Below are 24620 nucleotides of genomic sequence, written 5' to 3'. Positions count from 1 at the left end.
ATGCTAATATGCGGTTTGAACTCAGCCGCGGACCCGATCCAGATCCTCTCTGTGTGGGATCAGACGTGGCGACTGCAACCGAAGGCGCTAATTGTCTGCAACTAACAAGTTATTGATTTACACCGAAGCGGGCCAGGTCCCTCAATCATATCTGCCGTTATTGCTTTGTCAAATATGTCTGACAGTAACAATTACATCCGCCAGTGGCCAGGCGGAGAGTTCATACATTTAAATAAGACATCACTTGCCTTTCAGAAGCAGTTTTTATTTGAGCTATTATTCATATATTCTTTTGTGATCGCATTTTGTTGTTTATTGTACACATGTCCAGAGATGAGACTGAGCCTCTTGAGTGTGTGTGTGTGTCACTAAAGAGGACTTCAGAGGGATTCAGATGAAAGCCAGGTGTGAGTCAGAAATAGAAATCCGAATGTAACATATTTGTAAAAAAAAAAAAAAAAAATGCTGCAATATAATCAATGTAAATGGTTGATGAATAAAAATGTCAAGTGGGCTAATTTCTCAGAAGATAAGATACGTCTTAAGAAGGAGCAGACAGAGACTGGAAGTTTGCAGTTGCGAGTGCCTTGTATTTATAGTGGAAACAATTATGTACATATTTACATCAGTGAAATCATCCGAATGGCCATATAAAAATGCACAAAAGAGAGAGAGAGAGAGAAAAAGCATTAATCAATCCCACAGTTCTATAAGTAACAACCCACACTCTTCAGTTCTTTCACCCCAAGCTGGGCTTGGTTTGGGTCCCAAGCAAGTTACTAATAAAGTGCTTGGTTCAGTGCAGGTCCTGGGCTGACAAAAGTCATATCAGAGTGGGGACAAAATTGTTCATTGGCTGCAAGGAGCCTCCTACCAGCCTGGCAGGAGAAGCAGGAGTCTTCAGGCACCACAAGTGCAAACCTTCCTTTAGGCTCTGGGTTTGGACCTTCAGCTGGCCTGAATAAAACAGGACCATTTTCTCAATAATCAAAACATTCTAGTGTGCACACAATTTCAATAAATGGCACTCTTTGCACTATAAATAGTTCCAACAATCATTTTCAGTCAATATGCATATTCAATAAATATAAAGTTCAATTTACATCCATGAAAAATCCAATAAACATGCACCACATAAATTAGTTGACATGAAATGTAAAAACATTAATCTAAACAAGTGCTCAATAAATATTTAAGGTACCTTACTGTTCACATATGATGGCACGTTTGAACTATCACGAGATTTGATAGATAAAGGGGACAGAGAGTGGAAAGAGAGAATGGAATTTAAAATTTACACCTGGGTTACACGAATCTGCTCAGACATTGTTACTTTGCAGCTGTTTCCTGTCTCTTTCGCTCCATTTCCATCTGGTTCAACTCTCTGCATCTCATTCAGTCACCTTCTTCTTTTGGCCCATCTCTTACTCCCTCCATCATCCTGCCACTTTTCAATTTTTTTTCATCCAATAAACCTCCCTCTGCTTGCCGTCAACGTCTGTGCCTGGCCACCTAAAGTTATGTGCATATTAACGCTTGCGATTTTGCAATTTTCGAGCGAAAGTTTGACCCACTTTTTTGATCGCATATTAAAATCTCATACATCCGAGTGAGGAGTCACGGCAGATTTGATCGGTCTTTGGTGGAATGCAGTATGGTGATTTTTCGATGAGACTGCACATAATATCCCAATAAACCTTCATGATTTATATATGACTATTGGTGCGGTCAGGGGAATAACCAAGTACACTCTTTCTACTTCTGTGTGATCTAGTAGGGAAGGTTACAACCAAATACTCTTTTTATTTGATCATCATTTGAGTGACTGGCTCTGCAAAAGCAGGAGTTTTGGCAGCGTGCTTTTCTGGAAAATGTTTAACACACTGCCAAGCTGGAAAGTGTTTCTGCTGCCCATCAGTGTGGGAAGTGTTCGAAGACAGTTTCTATACAATTTGAAAGATTATTCATAAAAGAAAATGTGACAAAGTCCTAATGAATTCAGATCCAGCAAAGATAAGAGAAATTACAAAGATTTGGCTTGTTGAAGGTTAACGTTTGTTACAGGACAGTGAGAAAAAGTCTCTGAAAGGGTTGGCAAGATAACGAGATATCTTTCAAGAGAAAGGTCTTCGTTTTGCAAAGTTGCATCTTAGCTAACCAGGAGACTTTTGGTCCTTTGGTCCAACAGGTTCAACAAAAGGAAATGTAGCAAAATGTCACTTTGCACCGATTGTCGAGCGCGCAGTGTCGGACCTGCCTTTCAGTCACAGACCCCCCATCATTTCTCCGTGGAACTGAGTTTAGACCAAAAAACTTTTGACCGAGTTTAGAAGAAATACTCAGAATGTGTTTGCCATTAGAAAGTTAAAAACTTCAAATCACAAACACACAGACAGGCCTGTGGGTAATTTGATTGAGCTGCTCTCTCCTGGCCTCCGTGGGATCCGTGGCAACCTGAGTGATTCTTTATTTTCTGCTTTGTTTTCTTTTTGGAACAGCGATATGATCAACAACTTCCTCGAGGCAGATTCAATTAACAGCAAGAAGTAGCCCTGAACCTCATTAGAGATGTAAAGCAATTCATGTTCTCATTTTGAAAAACTGTATGCGGTCCTCTTTGGTAATTACCAATTTTCCGATCGAAATGCCTTTTAACCGCCTCGCATTCAAATGATTACATAGTTAATGAATTGGCTTACTATTTTCTTAACAGGGTGTCGGTCTCATCATTGTGACTACCCAGCTGGATCAGAACAAGCAAGAATATGTGGGAGGAATTAAAAAATGCACTGATAGCTGTAATAATTACATTTAAATATATCTTCTGGCTTCTGAAAAGGAGGAAGCAGCTTTAAAATCCATCTTTAAATCGTTTTAAAACAGAATCAAGTCTTAGATACTAGATACGAGAACGTACACTGGTCTGGTTTGCCTTCAGACTGCGAGAAAAGAGGTGTAAGTAAACTTCTGGTTTGAGCTGTAACACAGTCAGTAAATGTTCTTCCTGCTTTTCTTTTTAAATGAAATATTTACAGCCTATATTCAGCCTTTACCTGCGCCCGGTTGCAAGCCACTGCCTGGAAGTCGAGGGGGAAAAAAAAAACCTTCTCAGACATCCATTATTTACAAATGTCATTTCAACAAGAAAAATGAGAGCAGGTTTAAAGTCTTTTTTACCCCCCTCTTCTTATTCTAAGTGTTAATCTGTGATCTAGAGAATTTCATAGTGGTTGTCTTATTTCGCTTGCCCTTTTCTTATTTGTGTTGTTGATCCGCTGCTTGTTACCGGAGAGTTTTCAAGTTAAATGACATTGATTTATCTTACATCTTTGGTTAAGTTGGGGCTTGAAGTGACTTGTTTCTGTAAATTACGTGCCTTGTTACATCGACATTTGGGAGCAACTGAGCAAGACTGAGGAGATAACGATCCCTTTTTCTTTAGCAAGCTAAGCTTGCAGGTAAAGCAAACTGGTGACTGCATGGGCGAATGTTGCTAGTAGGAAACTGGAATTTTGAACAAAACCGGAGCTGCTTTCATGCAAAAGACAGGCTTACATTTCAAGATTTCATCACTTCAGTCATTGTATAAAATTCTATAATAGCATTAAAAAGCAGTCTTTTCAGCATTCCCAAATTATATTCATCAAAGAGATTCAAATAAAAGAAAAATTCAGTTAACATTTAAGTATCATAACGTCATATTATAATTTATGCATTTTAAGATCCTTTGATAGGATAAGAAGTTGTTTGACTTATCTAACAAAACTGCCAAGGATATTTAAAAGAAAAAAGTAAAAAAAAAAAATCAATCACAATATTATTTAACACATTTATTTCCAGTTAAATATATATTTGTTACTTTTGGGAGTGATTAATCCTGCGGTATCGGCAGCTTTTAAAGAGCCACCTAACATTTACCAGCTGCATTATGGGACAATCCCAGAAGATAACAACACCTGGACACAGTTAAATAGACGCCCTCTGCACCTCTGACTCAGATGTTTCTCTTGGCTTTTTTTTTGGTTTTTGGTGGCAACTCTTTCCTGGCTGGCCTCCTCTCCTTCATCTTCGCAGACCCGACATTTGGCACAGCGGTGTCACCACAGCAGCTTAAAGGACAAACCGCACACAAGCCTCTTCAATTTTTCAAGTCCAGTGACATTTTGTTAGATGAAAAGAAGTTTAGAGTCCTGGCAATCGCTCCTCCTCACATCTGAGGCGTCCAGGTTAGCCGAGCCGACAGTGCCCCACGGGGTGGGAGCTTCACACAAGATGCAAATTTAGGGGGGGGAAAAAACACACACGTGAAGCAGCACTTATCCTGCTAACCTTTTATGAAGCTCTTTGATGCAAGTACGACTCCGGAAGCGCACGCCCGTTCGCTGGAGGAAATTAATTCACAGAAATCCTGGAGTCTCGCTTCGCTGATTTTGCATTTCATCCCCCCTACAACATTGTCCGCAGAAGGTTGAAAGTGCAAACTAAGTTTTCCGTACTCCAAAGATAGCCGTTTGTCATCACGACCATCTTCCTACATTACCCAGAATTCAAGTTGGTTGTACATTTCTATTTTAGCCTTCCAGGCATTGTGGGGGGGCGGGGGGAAGGCAGGCAGCAGCTGGTCTGCAACAAAGCAAACACGCATTAATAATGCCAAGCATGTGTTTGGATAAGCGCCGAAGTTTGTTTTAACATACAGGCTGTAGACAATGATGTTAATGATGATGATGGAGCACAACAATTATCCAGCTCTGGATCTCAGTCTGGAACATGTTGGGATAAAGTTTGATAATTTAGATTGACAGCTACATGATGTGATAAACCTTCAATGCTTTCCTTTGTCCAATTTATAAAAATTAAAAGGACATGGTGTTTTTTTTTATATTTACACCAACAATACAATGGTCTAAAAATCTCCATTATATTGAGCCATATAAAGATCTTTCTGTGTCTGAATTTTGCCACTGTTTGGGCTCATTTCTGTGTAAGTGGTATCATGAAAACTAAGTTCACACAAGTCAAAAAGTTCATAGCTTACTATTTAGCAGTAGGACTGGACTCATTTTATACTTACTTCGTGTCTACAGGTAGCATTTCTGTTAAGAGACCAACTTTAGCCTGAATAATTGGCCAGTTATTACAACTTGTTTTAAAGAGCAGCGCAACAACAAAGGATAATATTCAGAGCAAACTACTTCTAGTTTAGTGAGTGTTAAGTCTAAAATGTCAAAGTGAAATAATAACTGCGTTACTGAAGGTTACGAGTAAGAGTAATAACAAAAGTTACTACACTTTGGACTTGTTTTGACTGAGAAACAGTGCAGCTACACTCTATCGGGGTTAAAATATCCTGAAGCAGCGAATGCATCATTTGGAAAAGTTCCAGTTTGATTAGGCTGATGAGCTCCACCTGTGGAGTTTGGGAGTGGCTGCAGAGAAGGACAGAGACCTGGAAGGAATGCTTTGGAGGGATTTAAAAGCTGCTGGATGAAAACCAGTGAAAGGACACCTTGAAGGAACACCTACAACGTAAGAAGACGCAACTGAAGACCTCGGACTGCGCTTGGTGGTCAGTGGAGTGTTGAACGAAGCCGTTTGACCAACCTGGTGTGAAGCTACTTCCTGTCAGGTTTGATTCAATGGAGGCCAGGTGAGCTAGCAGACCAGAACTGTTTTTCAGTGTGCTCGCCTTCCTTGGCAATCGTTTACTTCCAAGTTGAGAACTTTGTAAATGCTGCATGCTGCTACTTAGGAGATGCTGTGGACTGAATATTTTATTTTTAAACAAACAGGGTTGCCTAAAAAACGGCATTGTGGGTAAGAAAGTGAGATTTTTGTGCTCGGCTAGTAGTTAGCTGTGCTTTCCTGTGTTTTTGTATTGAAGTTATTAGCTGTTGTCAGAATGGTAAAGGAGTTGCTTTCTGTCTAAAAGTTGCTCTGAGTGTAGCTGTAGTGATTAATGCCTTTCTGCTGGTTTTGGTGAGCAATAAGCTTTTCTTCTTGCAAGCTTCATGTGGGCATGAAAAAGTAGACATGGATACAGTTTTAAAGTTGGAGAGTTTTGTGCAAATGTGTATTTGTATTTTGGAATGAACTGTGGAAGCTCTGAGCATTGATACTGAGGTAATTAAAGTTGACTGAGGACTGAATAATGAGGTAATTACCTCTATGGTGTACAGTTCTTCACAAGAGGTGAAATCACTGAGGGAATGCATTTTCAATTTTAGTTTGCGTCTCCATACATTGTGAATTAAACTTTGTAGTAAAAAAAAAAAATAAAGCCATGTATGTAACATTGTCAGCAGACCTTTTAAATACGCTGAACATTTAAGCACTTTAAAGATGTGTAGCTACACAGAAAACTTTCTCTGATGCAGCTCAGGAGGAAAACCGGTGAATGTTCTTGGTAAATAAAATCAATGTGTTGGTTGAGGATGTCTTTGAACAACAGCTATTTACCACACTGCGCATCCACACATTCCTGTTTGAGATAAATCAGCAGAGCCGCACAGAAGTTAAGCAAAATGTTCACCCTTTAAAATGAGAATAAGTCTTCGCACACGGTTTGTGAAGCTGTCATAAATAGCATCATTATGAGCTTTACCAGGCAAGAAAGTTTGTACTATGAAAGTCACACGGCTGTCAGCAAGAAGACTAACTAAGCACTTTCTGCTCCCGCAGTTTAATTTCAGACTTCTCCTTTTGGGAACCTAGCACCTAGAAAATGTGCAAGAGGACCAAACCTCCATGCATTAAAGCTTTTGCAGAGTGTCGAGACAGTCCTTCCCAATTTGTGTCCATCATCTCGCTTTGTACACGATTTTATGTTTAGTGGTGAGATTAAGGCGAAAATGCAGAAGAAAACAAACTGCTAGGAGTTATTAGAGGTTTGTTGCCATGCAGTAATATCTGCTACCTTGCAGACTGCTCCTGCTTTTGCTTTCTCTGTTTCGCTTCCAATCACACTGTTTAATATCGAACAGGGATAACATGGCTGAGAGCTTTTATGAGGAAAAACGAGTAATTGCTACCTAAACTTAGTAACTGGTTGTGCCACCCAAGGCGGCAACAACTACCATCAACCATTTATGACAGCTGGTAATGAGTCGCTGTGGAGGAATTCAGATTTGTTTTAATTCACCCACGTTGGAGGGTTTTGTGGGTTGTCCTACAGCATCCTATTTGGATCTAAGCCTGGGTTTCAAAACATCACTCTAACCTTTATCAGTTTTTTAAATTATTCAGGGGTAGACTTGTTGATGTTTTTCTGGCTGAGCACAATTCATAGTTCCACCTGAAGCAGCAAAGCATTAAACAACAAACGTCATGTTTGACTGCTGGTGCAATCTCTTTCTGAAATGCTATATTCAACCATTAGAGAAAGTCCTAGTCTTGTCGCGTCGGACCGTGGAATAATTTCCCGATAGTTATGGGGGATTGTAATGTGAAAGACCCTTTTTTTTTTTTTTTTTTTTTTTTTTTTTTTTTTTCAGTATTCTTCATGTTTTAACTCTTCAATTTTTCTTATCGTTGACTCATGAACTCTGACCTTGAGTAAGCCATGTTAGCCCTGCAGTTGGCTTTTGAAACTGAATTCAGTTTTCCAAAAACCATAGTTTTAATATCGTATATCTTCATTTTGTAACTTTTGATTGAGTCTAAAATCAAGTACTTGGTATATCTCTAATGTTCAGACTACAGTCATTTACAGCATCATTATATCTACCATGATACACCATATGTGAAACGTTATGTTGCCATGGTGACATCTGCAGAGGATCATAACAGAAACTGTCATAGTATGAAGCTTAACAGATAGAAATCAGCCCTGAGGCAGATATGTTTGCAAATCAAAGCTTTAAAATCTGCAGAGACCTTGACCCAGGAATTTACCTTGAACTCTTCTCCAACGAGAGCTTTTCGGGCCCGGTAAACCCCACGCCTCTCATTCCTTCAATGTATCGTGTTAATGAGAAACCACACAGGAATGGCCAGGTAATCATGTGGAGCTTTAAAGTGGTGGACTGATACCACACCGAAGTGCATTAGGGCAGTAATAAGACTAAGCTGGGCTTGGATCATGTCTGACACATTCCCCATCCCTGTGAGCTCTAACCATTAAATCGATTTCCATCTGTGAGTCCCGGGTCCGCTCCACTCCGGCGAAAGCACGGCTGGTTAGCCGGGGATTTGCAAGGTGCGGATGAACTTTGAAGATGTGAAAAGAGATAAGATGCAGTGCTTGGACCTGTGTGGTTTGGTTTTTCTCGTCGAGTCTGTTTTCTTTTTCAGCTGCATTACGGTGGAGAACAAATGAGATGAAGCACTTTGTTAAATCTGTCTCTCTTTTTTTAACTTGTTTTCCTGTGAAAATATTCCCAAAGTGTGCCTCCATTAAATATTTTCACTGCCTCACTAAATATAAACAACTTAACAACATGCTGCAAGCATGAACGACATAATCCTTGCATTGAAAAAATATCTAACAAAAACAGTTCCTCTGATTTGTTCCACAAAACAACTGAACTAAATCATGCGGAAAGTTTTTATACAACTAGACCAAATCAAATGTACAAAAATGAATATATTTTGACAACTTTAACCTAAAGACCAGAATGTCTGGTGGTGACACCAAGGTTATTTTTATAGATCTTATGATTACACATCTTTAGTTGCACTAAAGGACCATTTTTGGAGGCTTTCTTTTGCAGAAACACAATTTTTATTTTTGTTTTTATGTTGAACATGTGCCAAATCCTCACCCATAGTGAATCCAGTATCATATTAGTTTTTGGGAATGATTTGTTGGCTTCTGCTTTGAGAACTGACCACAGGTTTTGAGTTGAATAAGATGTGGAGAGTTCCCAATTTAGAGGTCCAAAATTTGAGTAAGTTTGTCTGCTAATTCGCCTTATGCTGCTGTACGCAAACAAGGTGGAACCTGTTTCCCAATAACGCCATTGAATGCATATTTACACATCCGGGAAGCACTTTGCTATCACCTAGTGGTCAGAGTTGTGTAATTTGTGTGTAGATATTTGGATAAAGATCCTCTCAGCTGCTTAGGCCCTATTGTTTTGTCCTGGCTGTGGTTCTAGGTAAAACTTGATCTTTGGCTTTCCCAGATGCCTTGAACGATCAGACTGCTGAGTTATTGGATAAATTGTCTGCTGTCCATTCTTGTACTTCCTTCAGAGTTGCAGTCTGTCCAGGAGGCTTTTCTTGGACAGAAGTCGCTTCTTTGCTGACCTTCTTGTCATAAGGTTGTCCAAAAGGCTTCTCATTGCTGTACTTTTCACTCATCTGCTTCCAATGTTGAACAAGTTTAAGAATGCAGTAGCAGATGATTTTAGATGTCCTAAATCACCTACAGAATCTGGAAGTTCTCAATGATCTAGAAAACAGTTTTTTCTATGATGTTCCACTCTTCTCCCAGACTTGTCCTTCCAAATAGCTTCACAAAAGTCTGGAAGTTGGCTATCCTGTTTGTTGTGTAGCATATTCTTTGACATGTTTTCCTTCCACCCAATTTCCCACAAATATGCTTGTGGGAAAGTACCTGACACACGACAGCGATGTAATCCTTTAAAGTCATTTTTTCCCCAACAGTTTCCGGTCGTGTTGATCAGAACCTAGACATATTATTTCTGTGTTAAAAATCCATCCTGTTGGTCTTATGTAGCCTCCTTTGATTTTTCCAATAACTGCAACTCAATCAAAACTCACATGCTGACTTGAAACATTCTGTCATGCTTGTGTGTGTATAAAACCATCTTGTATCACCAGCGAGTAATGCATGCAACATTTAGTTGCACCATGGAGCCTTACAGTTTGCAGTGCTTTTCTTAACAACCAGCAGACGATAGCACAGGCTAACTTCTCAGAAGTAAATAAATATTATGAGAAATGTTTTCCCCAAACACATCAGAAATCAATTAGCTTCTCAGTGTGCAGTTCTTTAACCCTGAGTAATGATCACAGAACATCATTGTGGATAGATAACATAGATAACATGAGCCCTGGCAGCTTTCATCACATATTTTTGTTACACTATTATTAGTTTAAGGTGAAAATATTCAGCTTAAACCAGGGAGAGAAATCTGCAAAAAGCAACCACATGTTTCTGCCTGGCATTATTAAAGATTTGAAAAGAGATCCTTTTGATGTTTCATTACTTGTATGGCTAGAAGATGGAAATAAATAGAAAATCCCACTGGAACAACCAACTTTTTTTTCAGGTTTAAAATAGTAGATGTTAGAGGTGGACTAAAAGAGAGATTGATGACACTACATTTTGAACTTTACATCCTTGCACTTTTCTGACAACATGTATAGAGTTTAAGCTTTCAGATTTGTTTAGTTACTATTCTACCTTCCACAGCATCCAACCCTGACTGGTATTCAATCAGTAACGGATATTGCAAACCCGTTGTAGGAACACTACATGCAATGCATTTCTCATCCTTGCTTCAATTAACTTTTGGAAATGTGGGCACTTTAAGGGGACTTGAGTTAATGTCATGCAGGGAGAATAACGGGGATTGTCTGTGTGTGTCTGTCTCATGCTGCGAACGCGTGTCAGCAGGTGGCAGCTCTTCTGAAAGTCTGAAAAAGCAGAAATTTTCATCCCTCGCACCGGCTTGTTTGGGATCGGGCGGTCTCCATTGTTGTGACTGCATCAGGAGAGCAAAATAATGCATAATTCATTGTTTACCTGATGGACACAAAGTCTAATTAAATCTGCACAGCGTCACCCGCTGTGACAGGAGTGTACTTTCTTTTTCTTTCCCCCCACTTTTGCTTTGTTGTGTAAAGTGACATAAATGTGTCACATTAATGCCCAACAAAGACTTAACTGCTTTTTGCAGCTGGATCTAATTCTCAGCTTCCTGTCAATAGATTGCAACACAGATCCAAGCTAAATTAAAATAACTCCAAGTAATTTTATTGGCTCGGCAGAGAGTGAGTAAACATGGGAAAAGGCAATATTATTATTTCCTTAATTCATAGAAGCAGCTTGTGCAACAAGCGTGGCCCTGCCTGCCTGGTGTTAGTTCATACGGAGCAAGATCCTCCCCTTTACATGATTCCTTATTAAACCTCTGAAGGAGCAGAAATATCCTGCCGTCTCAGAACTATTACATCGGTTCAGTGAGGTGAACGCAGTCTGCCAGAGTCGAACAGTGTGTCCTCATTCATTCCCCCACGCACTGCCATACACAAAGCGCTGTGTACAAACCTACACTGTCGATCAATATCTGTCCGTTGGGGAAGTCTTTTCAATGGGATTCAAATGACTTTTTTTTCTCTTCTTTTTTCTTATTTGTGCGTTCACAAAAGGAATATGAGTTTTTACCAGCAGCCGATGTCGCCTTTTATCTCCTCGATAAAACCAGTGAAGGTTTCTCTTGCATATTTTCTTTGCTTTCTCTGGGTCTCATAAAACACAGCCTTGAGGGTCAAGCAGTAAAGAGCTGCACCGTACAATTTAAATTACGTGTGGTTGTAGAAGTATAAAATGTGGGAATAAAACTGCTGCTACAAGTTATTCAAATGTTGACATGCAGGAGCAACTGTGAAAGTAAACCTTTTGGGCTTCTTGGCACTCAAACAATTACAATTGCTACATTGTTAGACGGAACGTTTCTTGTCTTTTGAGATATTATTGCGATTTTGATGTGTTTGTTGTATATGGTGGTGCCTTGCTTTGTGGTGTTTCCCATTTGTAAGACTCTGTTGTGTTAACTTGCTGGCTGGCTTAAAGGTCTGTGATTATCCAGAAAACTGCAGTCGGTGCACCTCTAGTCTTTATCTTGGCAATAATGCCTCAGTAATACACTGCACCTCTCCAGCTCTGTGCTTTTGTTTGCTAGAAACATAAATCTTCACAACCATCTTCTCTGAATCTACTGCCGAACCTAAAGTGTTGCCTGAATTGAGTTTGAGCATATTGGAGTGAAACCTAGCGGCCTTGCCTGCATGTGAAGGAAAATGGTATCCTAGTCGCCGGTGATTGCATGTAATGTGTCTCTGAACGGCGCAGATGGCTTGCTGGAGCTCATCCTTGTAGTGAGGTGCTTCAGAAATGTTACAGATGCGGGTCGACCAGCGTTTGGAAAGCATTTTTAGCCTCGGCTTCATCCTGCATGGCACAGACAGATGGCTGCTGTTCATCACACGCACATGCCGTTTTATTTATTTAAGCATTTCTTGGAGGCAGATAAAACCCCAATGGTTAAGTCCCAACGAGATGCAGTAAATGGATCATATCTGCCTGTAAATTAACTGAAAGATGCAGCTGTTGTTGTAAGGGGGGAAATAGGTAATCCATTCAGAAAAAAAAGTGCCTATTCAACTTTAGATCTTGGCTCATATTTGGTCTTACTTTTTCCTCCCGTATCATAGTAACCCAGATGGCTGCTGTCTGTTTCCATGGTTACAGTGTGGGGAGGTTGGCTGGAAGAGGCGGTATAATGATGCACATGTGCCAACATGTGAACGGGCTACAGCCGGAAAGTGTGTCTAAGTTTTTATCTGCTTTCCTTTTACGGTCTCACAAGTGCAAAAAGTGTTGATTGATGTTTCCAAGTGTTACCGTCGGCGATACGATCACACACTGATGCAAGCGGGCCAGCTTTTTCTTTCTTGAGGAGGGAAACTAAAACCCCCAAAAGGAGCTTGGAACCATTTCCAAAGTGCATGCCAAATCGGTTTAATTACTTCATCTCAGTCTCACTAATATTGCAGAACAGTTTAGGAAATTGACACTTTTTTGCCCATTTTACTGCCATTAGTTGGTTTTAGATACCAATTTGCCCATAACTGTGCAAATCTACTGCACGTTTTTTCTTCTTCTTAAGGACATTTGTTTCTGTAAAAGTCTGTCAGTATGTAATTCAGCGCCAGGTGAGCTGAGAATTAAAGCAGAGAAACATTGCTAGAGTGACGCAGCTGGAGTCGCAGAGAGTTAACCGAACTGCTATTTTTATCTTGAATAATGACACAAACATAAAATAATTTATTCCATCTTGTTGGTAGCATATTTCTCTAAAGACTAGAAAACAGCGATAGGCTTGGATTAATTGTGAAGTACTTCAGACAAGAATATAGTGAGACTAATCAGCAATGTCAAACTGGACTTCAGGGATCCTATAAAGGGAACTCTATGGACAAATTGTGATATAATAACCACTGAGGCACTGATGTACATCCCATTATCATTTTTCAATTGCTCCACATCGGCTATAACAAAAAACTTTTAGTCTTATATACTGATGACTGCAAGCTAAGCTACAGAAGTGTTCACACCGCCTGAACTCTTTCAACACAAACTTGAGGTTCTGCATTTAAAGCAGTAAGTAACTTTGCATATTTGGACTCTTGACCTTTGTAAAACAGCTCAATCTGAGTTTGTCCAGATTGAGCAAAGTCCAGGATGTCTGGACTTTGACTAGGTCATCAAATTACCTCAACCTTTCCCACTGTAGTTCTGGTTGTGTGTTTAAGGTCGTTTTCTGGATTAAAATATGAGGTTGTTTTTTTTTTTTTTTACAAATATTTTTCTGTTTTGTCCCAATAATAGAAAAAAAATATCAATATTGCAAATGCTGACATTATGATGATGATGATGGGGATTCGTTTCATGTCGTTTTAGCCACCTCCATGTTTCACGGTGTGGGCGGGTTAAGTATCTGATGGAAATTTAATGTGGTGTAAATATCAAAAAAAGGCAGAGGTTCAAGAAATCTTTTATTCATTCATTCATCTCTATGCAAGCAAAGCTTCTGTATCTGAGTCAATGACTGCTGGTGGGAAGCCAGCAAGGAGAAAGGCCAATATTTGGAGACGACTGGATTTCTACCAAATATTTGCTTGGACGACAAGATTTTCACTCTCTTGCTTCAGAGCTAAAATAGAACGGAATAAAATATGAACATTATCTCCTTAAATGTCCTATTTATCTTTATTTGAACATGAAACTTAAACTAAATGATGGTTGGTTTACAGTGAACTTAGTGTAATTACTTTTAGTCAAAAGGGATTTGCTTGTTTGTGAGTTTGTAGTAAATTCTGTTTGCTTCGTTGGCGTCAAGTTTTTCCAAAAAATGGCGACTGTATGGAAAGAGAAGAGGGACACATTTCAAGAGCTTCCATCTCTGGCATCTCAGAAATGCTGTTAAATCCACTAAGAAGCTCTCATATTTTGTGCGAAGTTTAACCTTTGTTTCAAACACAGTATTTTAAATTGAAAAATATTGAGTTCTTCATTGTTATATATATCGGCGAGGAAACAAATTTTATGATTTTGTTTTAAAAAACGTTTTTATAAGTTTACATTTGAATAAAAAACTGAACTTCTCTGGTTTTAGATGAATGTTTTTGATGCATGAATGGAGGCTGAAGTTAAAGATTGGTAGAAGGATCCAAACTAATTCATGTTTTGGTTAAAGTTTCCTGACATTTCTTTTGACTTCACACTTTGTTAAAGCAGTAGGTATTTTAATAGCTTTAGCTAGCGTTGTATTCGAGCAGCTTCACTTCTTTTTACCTTGTGGAGTTTTTTCCTGTTTTTTGCTTTGTTTTACACCTGGATTTGCTTTTCATTGCCACTCGTCTGCCTCGTATGAGTCACTGCATCCTAATTATCTATGCTCTTGGTTTTTTTTTCATTGTTTTCATTCTGCTTTTACTGCGTACATCCGTTCTTCATGTCAAAGTTAATTCTTCAGTCCTTGGCAATAAACTGCTTCCATTTATCGGTTCCTTTTGGTTTAATAAATAAAAATTATCCACACTCCTCAGCCAGCTGCCTCATGAGCTGAATTTGGGTTTGGCTGAGCAGATAAACACAAAACATATTTGGTAATTGTGCAATAAGCATCCAACTATTTAGGTTTGAAATTAAATGCTCTGTAGTTTTTATTTTTGTGACCCATCAACACACACTGACTTGATCTGCTTGTCAGGTAGTACTGCGCCTTTATCTTTCAGCTTGACAAACTGCAGTTTCTTTTAGTTTGGATGCCTTTTTTTCATTATTTGAAAAAAAAAATGTACTTGCATATCCTTGAAAATTAACTGCATCAAAAGACCAACACTACATCTCATCAATCTTGGCCCTATTCCGATTGGTTGCTTTGACATCAGAGCCGATTAAAAAGTGAAGTAAAATAACGCCGTCTTCGTTTTACAAGCGCAGTAACCACCAGAGCCACAAGATGGCTGCGTCCCGATGAACACCACGCCTCAGTGAGCTCAAATGTCTTTGTCAGAGCAATGTCTTCTGAAGACATCACCAGCAGCAAACAGCTTGAAGACGCTGCACTCTAGATGGCTTTTACTCAACGCAGAGCAATAAATTATTTTCCAGCACATTTGCTTCCAAACAGCCACTGAAGACACCAGGGCTTCCCCCCTCGGTGGTGAATCCGGCAGCCCCTCGTATTCCATGCACAGATCCCGGGAAACAGAGCATATGGGAGCCTGAGCGCTCAGCTGGGATATGTGCATCAGCATGCACACACGAGGCTGGCTGGGCTTGACAATGCGTAATGCATTCGTCATGCCAGCCGGGCCAAGCAGGCATGGAGGGTCTTTCTCCCTAATCGAGCCCCACAAGGTGATTTGATAATACAGATGGGAGCTGTCAGGCTTTTCTGGAAAACAAAGACGAGGAAGGAAAAGAGGAGTAGGAGGAGGAAGAGGGTGGGAACACACAGAGGATGACAAAGAAATCAAATGTGCTCCATGGATGAAAGTTTCTCCTGTATGAGTGTAAAATTGAGGTTAGTAGGAAGATGTAAAGGTGGATGTTTCATTCTCTGCACATATAGGAAAGAGGTTGATTTCTTTTGAAGAGCATTCTCACATCTCTAAGAGATGAAGGTGACAAAACGAGTCATCCGATAAAGAAAATAATTGCTATAATTACCATTATATGATGACACATGGAGCAGAGCTAAAATGCTTTATGTCCAACAAGCAGATGGTAAAAGCCCTGGACGGAGGTGTTTCCTGTCTAGAAATCTATCTATCCATAAAGCACATCATCTGGGGATAAATACTGCCATCATCTGCACTGATAAGCTATTGTGGGGTATATTTAGGTTTATCCCCTTAAGGTTGTCCCAGTTTCCATATGCGCCAATGTGCTTTTGCTATAAAAGATCAGCTTTGCACCACATGTTTCCATTTCAGTGGTCTTTCAGATGCATTCACCCCAATTTCTAAGGTGAATGGGTCTCAGAGGAGGGATGCTGGCTCTCTATAATCCCCAGGTTTTCTCCAAGATGTATTCAAAGCTGCCCAAATCGGTGAGCGCTGCTTATCTGTCTGTTTCTGGGCTGGCTGTATGTCCAGGGGTTTCCCCCGCACATGTTTAAACACGTCCGGGCTGCCCTGGAGGAACATTGCACACATGCCCGAAAATATTTCCACAATTTATACGTTGTAATTATACATTGTTCGAAATGCTGCCAGTGCCAGGGCTTTCCAAATGACTTTGAGCCTGAACTTGGGTTTGTTGCCAAACAGTGTTTGGCACTGTAGATGCTAGTTAGATACTGACCAATAAATCTAGTAGGAATATAACTGGCTCCAGTCTGTTTTTTATAAAAAGTTATGGTTGAACTGTTTAAAAAGCAGGGCTAAATTTAACCCCTGTAAGCTGTTCATTTATGAAACTTCACATCTTATAATCTCAGTAAAAGCTGTAGCAAACAGAACTTTCATTAGTGCCACTTGTGAAGATGAGGAATACATTTCCTCGTTTTGATCCTTTTTCTTGTTTTCAAAAATAAAAAAAGTATTGATCTTAATAGATTTTTTTTTACAAAGAAAGCGGATTCACATTTTACATAGACTTCAAATTATAGATGTAGTAATAAGATGGTTCTCAGAAAAACACCAGCGCTGTGCCATGGTGCATTGCCCAGTCAGTGGAGCAGAACATTCAGCTGGAATCGAACCAACACCTCCTAGCAAGCCTTCACCGACAGACCCCCAGGGTTACGGCCAGCTGATGTGCACATGCATTTCAGCTCCGCTAGCCAAGACCTCACAGCAGAGAAAAAAAAAAATTACACAACTCCATGGATGCTGGTGATCCAATGATTTAAAAAAAATCCTGAGGCTTCAATTACTGACACAGAGCTACTGAAATGACACCAATTCAGGTTATTAATACATCATGTTACTCATTCTGTGACATGCAATCTGCCATCTGGTTTGTGCTCAAGGCGCCGCTGCATGTACACTTAGATGTGCTCAAAAGACTGCAATCTTAGAAGTTGTCTACAAACAAGGGAAAAAAGGAGAAAGTTGAGCCTCAAGACTCTCATTAATAGATAAGCTCGTGTGACAGTTTTACGAATTTCTTACCCTTGGGGCCGATTCATTTGCTAAAGAAACCTCAAGGCAAAAAGTTTCTATCAAACTTTTCCTGACCCTCACAATTACTTGACAGATTCATCCTAGACGGTTTCATTCCAGATGTCTGGCTGATAAATGATTAGATTGGAAATCAATTGGTTATGACGATGATAGCCAAATGCTCACCTGTTTGCTCCAGTTATGTTCTCAAAGTGTGACTTTTGCGAGTCTGAATGACTATTTGTGATCCAGGTTGGATTTAATTTGTCTGATGGGGAATCATATTTGGTTTCAGGCTGAAAAATTCTCTTTTCGTTATGTTTTGTATTGAAAGTTACAGGAAACTTAAAGAAACGACACCATTTCCGTAGATCATTATGGAGAAATATCTTTAGATCAATGGACTTAAGTAGTGCAAATATGAAAAATCTGCAACAGACCAATTAATACAATGATATTTGACTGAAAGTATTTAGCATTTACATTTAGCACACTTGGCTTCCCCTAAAAAATTTTCCAGATAAATTCTAAACTTTTGTAAACTTTCAATTGAATAAAGTTCAACATCTGTGTTGAGGCTTTTGGTTATCAGTAGTTAGACGTTTACATTCATGCTCTTATTTTGAAAACTGTTTATGCAACAGTTCTGTTTTCTCTCTTAATACTTTCTCCCCCCCCCACCCCCAATAACTTAATTTCTAAGAAATAAACATACAGGAGCAAAATAAGACGGACGGTAAAGAACAAAATCCAAACATAGATGCAGTATCTAGGAGCAGCAGAATCATTTTACAGATTATTGCATTAAACATCTTGAGCATTGAAAGTTCAATGCTCAATACACGTGCTAAACACAACCATTAAATAGAAATTACAATATTTAAATTGTAATCCATCATCATCCAGTTTAAGTGTTTAGCATTCTTTTATCGAGCAGTTGCAATACAATCTGGTAATCACTTGCATCCATCTTGTAGCAGTGTTGCGTAGTGATGTGTAAGGTGTCAGAGTTGTGACTGTCATGCTGCAGAATCTGTTTGACTTGATACGGCCTGCCAGCTAATAGAGACGCTATAGCAGAGGGTGTGTAAAGAGGCCATGCTGGAGTGTGTTGCATCCAATGCTGGGTATCGTCATCAAGCTATTGAAATAGTTTTATCTCTCCTGCTCCATTCCTTGCAGTGTAGAACTAGAACTTCCATTAGATGTTATATGTGGAAGAAAAAAACATCTAGAATCACAACATAACGGACTTTTAATGTATGTTTAGGCACATTAGAGCAGAGCCTAAATTAGGTGATACATTAGTGAAGCAAACACTTAATTCCCAAAAGATGCAGTTTTAATAGGAACACTTTGTTTCAATAAGCAGAAGCCAGTATGTATGGGTTACACAGAAAAGCATGCATGGAGAATAATGCATGAATCATGGTGAATTTTTCATGAAAAGTTTGCTCTCCCGCCTTATACAAGCTCTCCCCTAAAGCATCTATGCATTCTGAAATGTCCGTCTGTCCTAACATGGCTCGTTTTCTGCTGTACCTTATTTCACATTCCTGCGTCAGAATAAACAAGTCAAATGCTCCTGCAGAGTAAATTTAGCCAAGATCCTTGGTGCTGACTGGAAATGCTATTACCTGCCATGGTAACTCTGGGAGTGCTTGAGGAATCAGAGCGCAGCTTCTCTGATTTTAGGAGTGTAAATCTTTCTTCTCGGGGTGGATTGATGGCTCTGCCTGCCTCCAAAAGGAAATGAACTGGCTTTATTAGCCAAGGTGACACTGAATGATGAAAAGCGTGGTTTTTAACTTGATTATTTATACTTCTGTTTTTTGGTTACATACAAGCCGCAGGATGGAAAGAATGACGGCTATATATCACAAGGTATTAACACCCCGAGAACTTTTCTAGCTCAGAAGCACCAACCTTGACGACAGTCCAACACAAAACGTTGCATAGTTTTGAATAAGAGGGAAAATGTAACATGGGATTCGATTATTTTGAAACTTGATGTAAATGGTTAGAATAAATATCATTGCTACATAATGTAGTTTATCACACAAAATATCAATATTATCCATTTAAGTTTGCTTAAAGGACACCGGATGCTCATGTTAACGCCGTTTTTTTTTTTTTTTTTTTTCCATTGCAGAGAAACCGACCGTCATCGACGTGGGAATCTACGTCAACAGTATCGGACCCGTGTCGTCCATCGACATGGTGAGTCGGGTTTTCTCCATCCTCTCGCCTGCAGGTTTTACTGCAGCCTGACTCCAGAGCCTCATCAAACATGAGCGCTGTCATTTCTCATGTTGCATTTGGAGGTCGTCTGTGCCGCCACAGATGTTTCCATCGCAGTACGAGCCAAAAAAGACAGGTGTGGGTTTTGGTTTGCTTGATCAGCTTGGATCAAGCCAGAAAAAGAAAAAAAGAAAAACAACTAGCCAGTTTGGGTTTTTCTGTAGATAGTCATGAGAAATCAAAGGAAAAAAAAAAACGGCTTTGAATATGTTTTCCAAAAAGACCAGAATGCTGGATTAGAGGCACAGACAAAAGCAAATTGCTGAAAGTAAAAGCCTGATTTGCAACAATAGGAAAATAACTGCTTCTCAAAGCATTAGGAGTTTGTTCAACAGCCTCTTGTTGATTATTATACAAAAATCTGTTCCATCACTGTCAAAACATTCAAGTAAGTTTAATTTTTCTCCAGATTACTCGTCCTCACAACATAAGTGTATGGCTTTGCAGATATTAGCTGAGCTAGATGTGATAAGGAATTAGCCAGATGTTGAGCTGCTACTATCGCTCGGCAACGTGGAAGAAAAAAAAAACCTGACGACATGAGATCCTTTAAACATGTTGTGAAGAGCTCTAAACTCATTAAAAACTAGGTATGCACCTGTTAGACTTAGCTGCTGAATGCATTCAGATTTAATTTGATAAAGTGTTGTGTGCAACACCCTTCACATTTATTAAAAGATGCACAGATATGGAAGAAGCCTTAGAATGAATTAATTTTTTATTGTTTGAGACTGGAAAAGTCCCGCCTTGGATTTGATTGCTTTTCAGCTAGGGGAAGAAAAAAAAGTTGTTTTAATGATTCAGTATTTACAATTAATTAACTCAACAAAAAACAATAGCACTACAATGGAAGACGACTTCGTGAAAGTATTACTAGCATTGCCAGTGAGTGTTGTAGCTAAATATTTAAAGGTGGTTCTTCAAATTTAAGATTTCCAGCTGGACAAAGTCGTCCCTAATAATTGGAGTGCTTTAACATGCAGCCATTGTGAGGAGGGACATTTAGACATACTCCCAAAGTGAATTCAATTTGGGATGCAAAATGGTGGACTCCAACTCACAGTTCATTAACTTGATTTTCTACCCTGCACTCTGAGGAGCCAGCAGGCTCTCTGATAGACACTAAAATCTGCAGTCAGTGTAGATCTGGGTTTCTGGAACCCTTATTACAATTACTGAACCGCTGCAGTAAACAGCCTCTGTTCGACTCTTTCTTTTCTTTTTTTTTTTTCTTGGCTGTCCCGCTTGTCAGGGTTTGTGCTTCCCGTGGTGGAAACAAGTGCAGCTGATTATTAAAGCACCCAAAAAAAAAAAATCTGAGGCAGCAGCAAACACAAGAGGAAACTTAGTCAGAAAAGTCTGCTTTGTATCCTGATACCAGAGAGAAAAATGTTGCACAGGCTTCATAACAGAAAACTCTGCACAACTGAGACATAACTGCAGCTCTGTTGCAATCAAGTCCAGGACAGGATCTCGTCTCTGCCAGCAACAAAAACCCTATATGACTCCTCATAGGAACTGTTTGTTCTTATATTGTATTTTTCCCTATAGTTTATACTCTGCAATAACCCATCCTCCCTTTGGGTTTAATAAAGTATTATACAGTTCAATAAAGCTGTGAAAAGTATTACATTACATTATTCTGACTGCATCATTAGGAAATATTTATATTTTCAGCAATTTAAATCTTCTTTGCAAGAGGGGATATTAAGTTTTATTAAGTATGAACTGGTTGCTTCAAGTTTTAAAGAAAAAAACTTTAAAAGATGGTAACCAAACACATCCACACTGCTTTAACTAACATCAGTTTAAAAGATTAAAAAATATGGGAAAAGGAAACAAAGACGGGAAAGTAAGGCGTATTGTGTAACTAATGATTAAGATCAAACAATCAGGTGTTTAGCAAAAAGTGAATTATGTCCATGTCTAGTGGATGTGAAGAAATGGCAGCATGTTAAAAAAATAATAGAAAATTTCTCCTTTTAGTTGCATTTATACATTCAACCTTGTATCAATCACAAATCTGGTCATTTTGAATCAGATCAGGTTCCCCAAGTCTTAAAGATAACGAGCAATTATGATGTTTGAATATAATTCCTGGAAGGTCTCACAAGCATCCAACTTTTTTCTAAGAGTCGTTATGACATTTTACGGATAAACTTTTCCCACTGCAGTATTTAGTCTGACACAGAGCAGCAAAGCCACCACATATTCCCACTATGATGCTGTTAGGATCAAAAGCTTCTGAGCCAACTAATTAGGGCTTAGTTTCCACCTTTTCCTTTCATTAAATGTTCATATGACAGGCGCAATGCAAGTTACATCAATCAGCGTGTCACATCGTCTTTAGCCACTTAATGTTCAAAGCACATCCATATAGGGCGTTTAAAAATGAATATGCATCCAATGGAGAAACATAACCAACACATTAATATTCTGCCCTCTTTAAATCATGTTCATTAAATGTCTTAGGTTTAAACTCCAGCAGTTTGACATCTCCAGAACTGATACCAAGGAAACCAGTTTTTTGACCTATTTACAGTAGCTTGTAAACCTTTTTATGACCCTGAACTGTTTCACATTTTGTCACGTTACACTCATAACGTGAAAAATGGGGGAGACCAACTCAAAGTAAAGTTGTAGCCTAGCTCCAATCGCAGAAGGGATTATAAATGATTCTAACCATCTTCCTGTCAGTCTTTCATAAAGACGTGATTGTGACGCACATGACGAATAAAAATAATCCCATCAACGGATTGGTCGATCTCTGCTACTCCTCCAGAGATTCAGCAGATCTTCAACACAACACAGTATGTCCCAGACTTGTTTTTAATACTGTTTGAAAACTCTGAATATCCATATTTAGTTTCTACAAAACTGGACACCGACGGTCTACACCTCATTCAAACATGAGAGCTGTAACCTAAAGCCTCCCGCTCCCTGTAGTGGGTCAGTGGTGCATGACTGCGTTGTGGAGCTCAGAGCTCCCGTCCATGAAGGAACAGAGTCCCGCTGCGACATCCCGATTATTTTCCCCCTGTGTAAGCACTGATTGGCTCCACGGTGCCAGTGTATGCCGATCAGTGAGACGTGAATCCCCAGCTGCCTCCAAATTTGACTGGAGTGGAATTAGCACCACGTCACAACTGGTTTCTCCTCCCCTTTTCCAGTTTTCTCTGCATCAGTTTTGTTTGGGAGATATTTCAGCGAGAGCGAGAACAACAAGTATCCTCTGACTGGATTGGCCTGGTTTCCCTCTTTGCTTTCTGAAGCTCAACATTTGCACTCCGCCGCGCTCCGAGTCCGATGCATCAAGAGTAGCGAGATCTCTGTTTTACATGTTCACTCGCTCCTCGGGCCCGTATGAGAGTTCCACATGAAAAACCAGGTCAGTTCCCCAAGGGTGTATTAGATTCATGATCCATATTGATACATGCACTCGCACACACTCTCAGGAAATACAATGACACAGCTCCGCAAACAACAAAACTCCAGGAAGCTTCTCATCTACCATTGTGCAAAACACATTATCTTTCTTCATTTGGTGCGGTGGTAATGGGCGCTGGCTGGGGCGATGCAACAGCAAATGAAGCCGATGGTAATTTAGGACGTACTGTGATGAATGGTGGAGTGATTAACCAGCATTAGCAGCTTTAAAACTGGGAGAAAGTGCTCAGTTTCTCTAGCTGGCGCTGGGAGAGCCTGATAACAGACAGCAAGTTAACTGACAAAGATGCACTCTGACCTCCACACCACATTGTTGACGGCCATTGATTGGTTGCTTCATACTGAGATGCTACCCAATCATTGAACTCATCATGGCTGCCTTTTTTGTCCAACAAAAAGCAGGATGTTTTACAGTTGTGTCCAAAGGTTTTGTCAATACGTCTGATTCCAAACACACAAAGATGTTGTAAGCACAGCGCCTTAAACTCAAAAGCAAAACATGAATGAAACCAAATCAACTTCCAGCGGGGACCACTGGTGATCTAACCTTTTTGTCATACGAGCCAAAATTGCCGAGTCAAAACTACTTGAGTTTACTTGAGTCTAAAAAGTACTACTTTTTTTTTTTTACCTGGTAGACTATAAACTAAACATGCAACATTTAAATTAACCGGTACAGAAAACAGTACATTTTCCGAATTATCAATCTGTAGTCTTTCAAATAAATTTCCCGACGATATGATTTTCTTAGAGTAATAACCCTCCCACTTGTTCTTTAATGTGTTTGCTTCCACTCTTCAAGAAAAAAAATCAACAGATTTGATCAGTTTACTCAAGTCTGCTAATCTGTAACCTGCTCTACAGCTAATGGCCGCCAGTCGAAGACGAACTATTCCTTTAAAACAGCTCAAAGCACTTTACCACCTAAATCTGACTTAATGTCGGAGAAAAAAATCTGTGTGGAAATGGATAGCTGCTATTATAACTCCTCTGGTAGGTAGCTGGGTCACAGCTAATCTTTAGTGCATTCAGAAGAAACAAAAACAGGAGAAATCAATCCTCAAGCAGAGATGCTGGAAATTGCTCAAGAGGCTGAACCACTGGAGGCTAAACCTGTCATGATCTTACCATGTGCTCCATCTTTATTCAGTGCTCTTCTCCAGCAGCAAATGGAGGATTTAATGATGTAAAGCTGTGCAACGACCCATCTTCTCAGAGGTGAAATGGATTGCAATTAAAGGCGATGGTTGTTGGGGAACATTAGAGCTAAAACTGTGGCGGCTGGACGCATGGAGTGCAGGTAAAACCTGTTGGCTTTATGACCCGTACGAACCGATTCACCAGTGCAGCATAAAGCTAGCAAATGACTGGAGTCAACAGTTTGTGAAGATAAAAAATTAAATAACTCAGGCTTGGATTGGATTGAGACCATCTATGAATGTATAAGTCTTGTCACAGATTCTCAACTAGATTTAGGTCTGCACTTTGACTAGACCATACCA

The 24620-nt window shown here is 39.6% G+C and overlaps 1 protein-coding gene across 1 annotated transcript in view; it reads left to right on the top strand.

The window, feature by feature from the left end:
- The window catches only part of LOC106946501 (gamma-aminobutyric acid receptor subunit gamma-3-like), an 84785-nt gene that overhangs the window by 8617 nt on the left and 51548 nt on the right, over positions 1 to 24620 (top strand). Inside the window, exon 3 of the mRNA XM_015030863.1 lies at positions 19523 to 19590. Within this exon, the coding sequence (XP_014886349.1) occupies positions 19523 to 19590 (68 nt within the window). The remainder of the gene's footprint in view (positions 1 to 19522; positions 19591 to 24620) is intronic.

The sequence above is a fragment of the Poecilia latipinna genome, unplaced genomic scaffold, assembly GCF_001443285.1.
Source record: "Poecilia latipinna isolate Pla-1442-1.1 unplaced genomic scaffold, P_latipinna-1.0 Scaffold194, whole genome shotgun sequence".
Classification (NCBI taxonomy): domain Eukaryota; kingdom Metazoa; phylum Chordata; class Actinopteri; order Cyprinodontiformes; family Poeciliidae; genus Poecilia; species Poecilia latipinna.
Note: the sequence above shows the minus strand (reverse complement) of the source record. Positions and strands in the feature narration are given on the sequence as shown.